This window comes from Nicotiana sylvestris, chromosome 3, assembly GCF_000393655.2.
Source record: "Nicotiana sylvestris chromosome 3, ASM39365v2, whole genome shotgun sequence".
Taxonomy (NCBI): Eukaryota; Viridiplantae; Streptophyta; class Magnoliopsida; order Solanales; family Solanaceae; genus Nicotiana; species Nicotiana sylvestris.
Genome location: NC_091059.1, coordinates 66,292,932 through 66,303,457, shown reverse-complemented (window position 1 = coordinate 66,303,457; position 10,526 = coordinate 66,292,932). Strand labels below are relative to the sequence as shown.

The 10,526-nt window shown below is 35.1% G+C and overlaps 2 protein-coding genes across 2 annotated transcripts; one reads left to right on the top strand and one right to left on the bottom strand.

Moving 5' to 3' along the window:
• Window positions 1-2,525: 2,525 nt before the first annotated feature.
• LOC104217496 (trimethyltridecatetraene synthase-like) lies at window positions 2,526-4,553 on the top strand. Its single transcript, XM_009767772.2, has 2 exons — window positions 2,526-3,623; window positions 3,712-4,553. The coding sequence occupies exons 1-2, from the start codon at window positions 2,733-2,735 to the stop codon at window positions 4,345-4,347; spliced, it is 1,527 nt and encodes a 508-aa protein (XP_009766074.1). The 5' UTR covers window positions 2,526-2,732; the 3' UTR covers window positions 4,348-4,553.
• A 271-nt stretch (window positions 4,554-4,824) lies between these two features.
• Window positions 4,825-9,292, bottom strand: LOC104217485 (2-alkenal reductase (NADP(+)-dependent)-like). The gene is made up of 6 exons (XM_009767761.2): window positions 9,156-9,292; window positions 7,943-8,239; window positions 6,863-7,040; window positions 6,397-6,563; window positions 6,246-6,328; window positions 4,825-5,517 (listed from the first exon to the last, which is right to left on the bottom strand). Exons 2-6 carry the CDS (start codon window positions 8,189-8,191, stop codon window positions 5,139-5,141), a joined length of 1,056 nt encoding a protein of 351 aa, XP_009766063.1. The 5' UTR covers window positions 8,192-8,239; window positions 9,156-9,292; the 3' UTR covers window positions 4,825-5,138.
• Between the last annotated feature and the right edge of the window lie 1,234 nt (window positions 9,293-10,526).

Genomic DNA, 10,526 nt, shown 5'->3' with positions numbered 1-10,526 from the left:
ACGCAGTGTCAAATAAACGAAGTACAGCACTAGTTAGAGCTATATTCTGAATCTCACTCTCGCATTTCATACATCAAACCTGATTGCACATATTTAATAGAGCTCAAAACATAGTACCTGGAAATAAAGAAAACAGGGGGATGAAGTTCAGCAGTAACCAAACAGCAAGAACAGCCCAGATTTTTAACCAAGAAAACAGTGAGTAACTCCGGATGAATCAATGTAACAGTAAAAAAATTTCAGTATTTTTCAGAATGTTCTTATCTATGAACTCTTTGGACTCTCTCCTCTCTATCTTTTACTCTATTTCTCTCTGTATCTGTCTCAGAATCTCCCCTCCCTCTTAACACCTCTCAAGTTCAACCTTTTTATAGGCATTCATTTTAGTGTATCCCCTATTATCTATTCACCTTTTCATTTTTAACTACCCACTAGCTTAGTGCTTTTTTAATTTAAACAGTTATTGCAATCCCAACCCTACCATTATTAGAAGCTTCTTAAGTAGGTAAACACTTAAATTATATTTATATTAATCAGTTCTTATCGACATAATTAGACAAGAGGTTAAACCAAACTATTGAACTAATCCTAACTATTCTGACTAAGTGATTAAACGAAATACGATTTCAAATTCTACTGATATCCCAATTATACGAAACAAATCCACGAAACCAATCTTAAAGAAACAAACAGTGAACATAATAATTTATACCAGAGTACTTATCGAATTTCAATTGAAATTGACCAAAGAAAAAATGAGAGAAGGGAAATGACCATTGGAATAAAATTAATCAAACAAACACAGAAACATGCAAGAACTTACCGATTAAACTGGAAAAGCTTGGTACCCTGACTTTCCGATTCCATCGCCAAATAATGTTAGTCACTTGTTCTTTGTCAAAACAAGTGAGTAACACTATTTTGTGACGAACTCGGCTCTAAAATTATCATCAGTCTTGAGTTCAGGTTTGGCTCTTGGATTTAAGATTCGAGTAGATTGAGCCCCATTCGAAGAAAGCTGGTCATGGATTAGGGAAGAGGGGAGTGAGGGGGTTCTACGGTGTGAATTTGGGGCCGGTTAGGTAGGCAAGGGTTCAGGGGTCCGAACTTCTATCGAATATTTGACGGGTTCTGAGTCGATTCGAAGGTAACAGGTTGGGAATTCGGAATGGGGAGATAAAGAAGAATTGATGGTGTTAATTTGGGGTTGTTTGGGCCACCGGAACCGCCGTGAGGCGATTTTCGGTGGGCGGAGGGCGGTGGGAGACAGGGGTGTCTCTAGGGTATGTAAGAGACGATGAGGAGGGGGGGTTGCTGAGGGGGTAGGGGTTTGGGTATATTAAAATGGGACGATTAATTTGAGCCGTTGGATGATTGAAATCCAACGGCTGTGATCGAATCCTTAATCGGAACGGGGTCGTTTTGGTTAAATGAGTGCTGGACCGGTTCACGAGTCGAGGTTTGGGAAATGGGTGAGAATCTGGACCGTTTGATCAAACTAATTCAACGGTCTAGATTAAAACACCTAAAACGGTGTCGTTTGGATTAAGCTGGAGATGGACCGGTTTTGGTTGGGTTTTGAGGATACTTTTGGGCCTGTAGATTTGGGTTTGAAGAACATCCCAAACTCTGATTTCTCATTTCTTTCCTCTTTCTTTTCAAATTAATTCCCCCTTTTTCTTGTTTTATTTTTTCAAAAATTAAAATCCTAAATTAATTTATAAAACCAAAATTAATCTTTGAAATACTAATTAACTCTAAATGATTATTATCATGAATAATTAAATACTAAATTAAAAGAAAATCACACAATTTGACTAAAATACAAAAATATGTTATTTTTTGTGAATTTTCATTTTTGTAAAACACCTAATTATTAATTAATTCCAAAAAATGTAAAAATCAAATCTTAAATGCAAATGCTATATTTTTTTGTATTTTTATTGCATTAATAAAATTAAACATGCACACAAACATATGCAAACAATCAGGAAAATCACACAATAATTCCTAAAAATAACACATAATTAAAGAAAAGACCTAATTTTGGAAATTATTTTGGAGTAATTTATATGAGGTAAAAATCACGTGCTCACATTAATTACGTACTTATCTTGTATTGAAAAATGGCTTACATCTTAAAGAACCATATATTGAAAATTTTAAAATTGTGTCAACAATATTGAAGACAATTCCCAGGTGATGAAAACTTCTTTAGGAGAGAAGGATGAAACTGCATGTTCGTAATTTACGTTAGATTTTTAAAAAAAAAATAGAAACTTCATTTAAAGATCATTTTAGAGAATACAACACTGTAACTTTGATATGCTTGAATAGACAAAATAATAATTTTAAGACCTTAACTGTAAATGAAAAGAAGACATTAAAGAAACAGGTCCTATGTTCAATTTCTTACAATATTTTGTGGTCTAAATTCACTAATTTCCTTCATATAATTTTCTCTAGATTTTCGACGAAACTACAGAATAATTATAATACAAAATAGTGGTACTCACTTTTCAAATCTTGTGCTCTGAGTGGTCCATAGTTGTATGATTTAATAGAAGTCTACAAGGCAGTGTCATTTTCACTTTCCAGAAATTGGACTACATAGTCAAAGTCTCAATTTCAGTGTAACTCCAAATCCCACCTACTTCTTCTATAAATAATTACCATTCTTTACAAAACAAATTAAACTAAACTTCTCCAACCCTCATTATCCATCACCTAAAATGGAGAATTCTTGGGTTTTTCTAGCCTTGGCAGGGCTATCTGCATTAGCTTTTCTCTGTAAAATAATCACCTCTCGACGCCTGGTTAACAGCAAACTACCACCAGGTCCAAAACCATGGCCCATCATTGGTAATTTGAACCTACTTGGTCCTATCCCACATCAATCTTTTGACTTGCTTTCCAAAAAATATGGAGAGTTGATGCTGCTGAAATTTGGCTCCAAGCCAGTTCTTGTTGCTTCATCTGCTGAAATGGCAAAACAGTTTTTAAAAATACATGATGCCAATTTCGCCTCTCGTCCTATGCTAGCTGGTGGAAAGTATACAAGCTATAACTATTGTGACATGACATGGGCACCCTATGGTCCCTATTGGCGCCAAGCACGACGAATTTACCTCAACGAGATATTTACTCCGAAAAGGCTAGACTCGTTCGAGTACATTCGTGTAGAAGAAAGGCAGACCTTGATTTCCCAGCTGAATTCCCTTGCTGGAAAGCCATTTTTTCTCAAAGACCATTTGTCGCGATTTAGCCTCTGCAGCATGACAAGGATGGTTTTGAGCAACAAGTATTTTGGTGAATCAACAGTTAGAGTAGAAGATTTGCAGCACCTGGTAGATCAATGGTTCTTACTTAATGGTGCTTTCAACATTGGAGATTGGATTCCATGGCTCAGCTTCTTGGACCTACAAGGCTATGTGAAACAGATGAAGGCTTTGAAAAGAACTTTTGATAAGTTCCACAACATTGTGCTAGATGACCACAGGGCTAAGAAGAACGAAGAGAAGAACTTTGTCCCAAAGGATATGGTTGATGTCTTGTTGAAGATGGCTGAAGATCCTAATCTGGAAGTCAAACTCACTAATGACTGTGTCAAAGGGTTAATGCAGGTTAGTTCCTAATTAGGGTTATAAAAAATAATTTCTCAATATTTTCTCTTGTTATAGATAAAATGCTAACCTTGTTAGACTATGGCAGGATTTACTAACTGGAGGAACAGATAGCTTGACAGCAGCAGTGCAATGGGCATTTCAAGAACTTCTTAGACAGCCAAGGGTTATTGAGAAGGCAACAGAAGAGCTTGACCGGGTTGTCGGGAAGGAGAGATGGGTAGAAGAGAAAGATTGCTCACAGCTATCTTACATTGAAGCAATTCTCAAGGAAACACTGAGGTTACATCCTCTAGGAACTATGCTAGCACCGCATTGTGCTATCGAAGATTGTAACGTGGCTGGTTATGACATACAGAAAGGAACGACCGTTCTGGTGAATGTTTGGACCATTGGAAAGGACCCAAAGTACTGGGATAGATCAGAAGAGTTTCTTCCAGAGAGGTTCTTAGAGAAGGATATTGACATGGATGGACATAACTTTGCTTTCTTGCCATTTGGCTCGGGGCGAAGGAGGTGTCCTGGCTATAGCCTTGGACTTAAGGTTATCCGAGCAACGTTAGCCAACATGTTGCATGGATTCAACTGGAAATTACCTGAAGGTATGAAGCCAGAAGACATAAGTGTGGAAGAACATTATGGGCTCACTACACATCCTAAGTTGCCTGTTCCTGTGATCTTGGAACCTAGACTCTCTTCAAATCTCTATTCCCCTATCACTTGATCCTAAGTGCTTCCTGTTATAGCTATATCTTAATTCCTCCAAGAAATAGAGGGTAGTTGTCATAGGAAGGAACCTAAGCCTAAGATATTGGAGTACACTCAAAAGTGAAGAACTTTTAGGTTTTTGTCTGTCTGTTTTCTGAATTAGTTTATTCAAGAACAAAAGAAGACATCTATGAATAAAAAAAAGTTAGTTGTTATATCTAATTTGCTTTAGTATTTTATTTGACAAGAACTTCCAATAGTCCCACAGCCATCGCTCCACTATCTCACCACAAAGAGAAAATAAAAAAATAAAAAGACCAAAAGTTAGTTTACTTTTCAACATAAGTGGAATGCAATAACAACTGAAGGACTACTTTTATCTTTTAGAAGTCACCTCAGTTTCAAAATGGTCAGTTGAATCTTCAGACTCCAAGCTGGATTCTCTTCCACTTTACAAGCATACAGCATACAATTTTAGACCAGGACGACGTACTTGACTAGAAGATTTCGTCTCATATGTGGTCTTCCAATCAATTATTACATGGGAAAAAAGCCCAAATCCTTGTTAATTTTAACTGTTTAACCACTTCTTTCATGGTTAAGAACTCTTTCAGATACAATCCTCACTCTTACATTTCATCATACTTTCAAACTTGCAACATTTTAAAAACAAGGAAACCAATAAAACAGTTTATTCAGAAAGGAGGACTGCATCAATATCCTCAGCAAATTGCTTTTCGCAATGTTTTATAGGAAGTACGAACGAATTACAGAAAAAGTTTGTTTTTATCCAAATTCTGCAAGTTCTCAGTCAGTTGAAACCTGGATAATCTGCTTACCGACATTTCGCCCGTGATAAATACCAACGAAAGCTGATGCAGCATTTTCCAAACCCTCAGCAATGTCTTCTATAAAAACCAGTTTTTTCTCTCTTATAAGCTGAATAACAAACTCGAGGTATTCTGGAACCTTGTGTCGGAAGTCAAGCTCGGAGAAACCTTCCATCCGTAATCTCTTTGTGATAAGGCAAAACAAGTTGTGGATACCATCTGGTTTCTTTAAATTGTACTGAGAGATCATCCCCGAAACTGTAATCCTACCATAGAGATTCATGTGCAAGAGCACCTCATCCAGCATATTTCCTCCAACGTTCTCAAAGTAAACATCAATTCCCTTGGGAAAGTGCCTTCATTTTGCAAAGACAGATAGTTGAAGAAACATATCATTCAACCGAAAAGTGATTTTGCAAAAAGCATTTCTCCATGACAAAATTTAACATAGTAAAGTACTACTTTCAGACACATATCATTCGATAATTAATTTCAGCATTTATCAATGCCCTATGGAAATGCCTTCATTTTGCCGTGACAGACAGATGAATTAACAAATCATTCCGGAAAAAATTAAGTTTGCATTTCTCCCCTAACCCAAATTTTAACATAGTAAAGTACTAGTTTCAGACACATTAATTCGATGACTGTCTTCAATTTTTGTCAATACCCTTTAGAAAGTTCCCCCACTTTGCAGTGATAGATAGATGAAGAAACATATCATTCCCCAGAAAAGAAATTCTCGCTTAAATAACATAGTGAAATACTGGTTTCAGACTCATAAAGTCGATAATTAATTTCAACATGCAGTGACAGGCAGATACAGAAATCATTCCACAGAAAATTGCATGAAGCATACAGAAATCATTCCACAGAAAAGTGAATTACATCAAGTATTTCTTCCCTTGACCCAAATTTAACATAGTAATCTACTAGCTTCAGACTCATAAAACTCGATAATTAATTTCACCAATTGTGTGTAGAGGAACTCGCCTGAGCTTATTCTACGTGTTTCAGTGTCCCCATTAGCAAGACACGAGTAAATTAGATATGCTTGAACACTAAGATCATAGCAATTACAAACCTTTTCAAGGCTCCGGCAAAATCATCTCCTTCTTTGTAGTTAAAAGCATCATCGAAGCCAAGTTCCGTTTTTAAAAGATTTACCTGCAAAACAAGTGTAGCACGCCTTTAATAATGACCAATTACATATTAAAGCAACAGTAGACTATTACCTTTTCATCAGTACTAGCACTTCCAACAACATAGCAACCTTTCATTTTCGCAAATTGTCCAACAAGCTGACCAACTCCTCCTGCTGCGGAGGAGACATAGACTATATCCCCTTCCTTAGCAGAGCATACATTATAAAATCCAATATAGGCTGCGAGTCCTGGCATACCTGTAACATTCATTGTAATGATGAAATCACTTGTTTTCATTACAAAGAAGAAACTGCAGATAGTCCATTTTATCTTCCATAAAAGTCCTAATTTGGAAATCCATGTTTTTGAAATTTTCAATTAGGTTAACAAACCCTAATTCTCCAGCGTTGACAAAATGACTTACATTACTTGAAACCTGAAGTAATAGTTTCAATGAGCAATTCTTTTCATACCACAACCAGGAACCATGCCACTAGATAAAAGGGGACGAGAGGGGTTCGGGAGTATAATTAGGAAATGAAATGAAAATTGGTACCAAGAATTCCAGCATAGTATGAGAGTGGCACATCCGTATATTTGATCTTGAAAAGCCCGTCTGGATTAAGAATCAGACTATATTCTTCCCAACCAGTCATTCCCCAGATATAATCCCCCTCCTCAAAATCTGCATTGGCTGATTTAATAACTTTTGACACCCCAAGTCCAGTAATGACCTAAAAGTTATCCAAATTTAAAAGGAGAGATCACCATCAAGACTTCAAAGAAAAAGAGCAAAATTATGGGTTAATTTGTTCAACTCCCTTCCTCTAACCCCCCCCCCCCCCACACACACACACACTATACTCAGCCATGAAGCCAAAAATAGTTAAAAGCAGCAGTCAAGAATACGTTGAAAATATGTGAAGAAAATAGACTTAATAATGAAACAAGCTATAATTTTTCCAGTTAATCATTGAAAATATGAATTTGCTTAATGTATGAGCTTTGGCACAAGAAACCCAATAATCCAAATTCAAATGAGAAAAATACAGTCAAGAATCCAAATTAAAACAGCAATCAATTTTCCCCACCGCCTCCTACATCCCCCAACACAACCCAACCCAACAAACTCAAGAATCAAACAACAACAACAACAACAACAACTGCCGCTTTGTCTTAAACAAGCTGGAGTCGACTATATGAATCATCACTGACTACTTTACTCCATTAAACTCATCTCATGCCAATTTTATTCAAATAAAAAAAAATATTAAATGTTATGTATATTTTCTAACTCTAGATCTCAGAACTAACCAGGAATCCAAAAAAACAAAATTAACAGCATTCAAGAAATCCTTGGTAAATGTCAAGTAAATGGACTAAATTAGGAATCTACCTAGAGTATTCTCAACCAGTAATTACTCAAACATAATGAAAATCAGTTCCTGCCAACTTTACGACATTTGCAGCACCAAGCAATGGCCTCAAAGTTATTCAAATTCAAAAGGGAAATCACACAGGCAAGAATCCAAATCAAATCAGCATAAATTAAGGGGTTAATTTACCACCCAACCAAACAAGCCTTGGAACAACATTCAAGAATCTAACGAGCAAAATGTCAAGAAAATTTACTTACAGAACCAGGTTTGAATGAGGTAAGCAAAGAAACATCCTTGGATTCATGAAGAGACATCTTGTGTCGCATGTAAGGGTCACAACCCAAGTAAAGATTCTTAACAAACAAACCCTTTGATCGTTGAGGAATCTGGGAACTTATCATTGTACTTCTAAGCTCAAAATCACTCTCTTTTGGATACCCTTCAACATAGTTCTTGAACAAAACTTGCTTGTTTGGTAACATCGTACTTGAATGCTCAGCTTCCATTCCTCCTTTGTTCCTCTAATTCTTTCTTTGTTCCTTTCTGTTTAAACTCTGTGTACAGCAGCTGCCCTTTTAGAATGAAGCTTATTTTAATGCCAACCACAGTAGGTGGACTTCGAGTTTTAGCAAGTTGCGACTGTTTGACCACCGATGGACGGTTGTGGTAGGTGTTAATTATTATCTTAATTAGAAATTTCGGAAATTATTTTTTGGTAGGATTACTCTCACAAAACAGGGTTTATTTAGATGTGAACTCGAATTAATCAAAACCTGAACATATAAACGCTCAATGAGAAATAAAAAAAAGGTGGCAACTCTCCCTTTCAAATTTATTTGATATAATTTACTTATTAGCTAATTCAAAAAGAAATAATATATTTAAGATAATTTAACTTTAAAATTTTTATTTTATTTATTTAATTTTTAATAAGAAATTTTTATGGGCTATAGCTATATATATAGAACATTAAAACTAGGGATTTTTTTCATTTTTATACCCTATTTGAAACCTTATTACGAAAAATGCTCATGTTTTGGTATTTACCCTACCTAAACATATTTTAGTTACAAAATATATACAATCTACCTTAAAAGGCTCTCAATCCATTATTTGTGTTTTCAATCAATGGATGTAATTACACGCTTTTCCTTTTTTTTCTCCTCTCTCTCCTTTTCTCTCCCGATTGAACTTATATTTAGGGATTTAGATATAGGAAAACCGAACAGTTAAAGCTGCAAAAGTTTCACGAGTAAAACTGTGAAGTAGACAATACAGAAGCCATTGCTGATGACCTCCGCAGACCGCACTATACAGAAGTGAACTAGTCCAATATTTGTCATATACCCCTACCCTCAATTATGGACTTTATACTAAATACAGAACCCAAATTACCATAACAATATGCTCATCAAAACTAGAAGCAAGAAAATCATAAACCAGAGATATGGATGGAGGGAAAGGGGTTACATCAAGATATTCTTTAGCATCGAGAGGAGGAGCAAGCTCGCAATAGGAGACGAGCCCAAATATAATCTCAGCATCTAAATCAAGACCCGCCTCTATCTTGTTACATAGCTCCAGTATTGCTCTTTCCAGCCATTGCCCTAATGATTCCATTCTTTCACTTTCTCTTCTTTATTTCTGTCTTCCTGCCTAACTATCGCGTTATATATTATACAATTTATCAATAACTTATCTACACTTTCATACATCATTTTTAGTCAGTTATATACAACTACAATATTATATCACTTAAGTACAATTTTTATACAATATTTCTTTTGTATATTTTGTATCTGAGTTATATACAGTAACAACAAATTTCACACAACTAATTATATATTATACAACTTATCTACAACTTACTACAATTTTCATGCACTATTTCTACCCAGTTATATACAACTACAATATCATACAACTTAAATTTTGTATACAATATTGTTCAACTTTCATACAATAGTTAAATAAATATATATATATATATAAATAACATAATACAATTTTTCTATAATTTTACTACAATTTCGTAAGTATAATGTATGTCATGTCTTCTTCTTTTTCTTCGAGTTTCAATCTGAAATTCAGTCAAAATCAAGTCTAATCTTCACCAAAACACCCTCAAAACTGAGATACAAACTCCATACCATATTCTCAATTATTTGCAATAACACCAAATCCAAACAAATAATGGTTTTTGAAAACCCAAATTCGAATTAAAAACTTCAAAGCTTTTTAATGGCTGTCAATGGTTGAATTACTGCTCTCTTTTCCTTTGTTTTACATTACTGGAATTAGGGATTGAGAGATAGAGAGACACGTAGAGAGAATTCCCAATTATTTGCAACAATATCCAATTCAAACAAATAATGTTTCTTGAAAACCCAAATTCGAATTCAAAGCTTCAAAGTTTTTAAATGACTGTCATTGGTGGAATTGTTGCTCTCTTGTGCAAGATACGTGGTGGGGGATGTGGAGAGAGAAACGTGGGGGAGGGGGAATGGAAGATATAGAGTGATTTTAGAACACTAATTATTGCCATTAATTCCTTTAAAATGTACATAAATGGTAATTGGGTATATAAAATATAATTATAGTAAAACTTGAATAGCGAGGGTAATATAATGTAAAAAAAAAATTAAAAATTATAGTGTACGTCAAAAGCCTTTTTATTCATATACTCCGAACAAAATAACTACTACTACAATTATTAAGGAATCTTTATTGCAAAGGCACGTGCAATGAATTGTAGTTTCAATTACTTGCAGCTATAGATGTCAGAAGTCAAGCAGTTAGCTGTTGAATGGATATTATAATATTGGAGATATTTTGCATTTT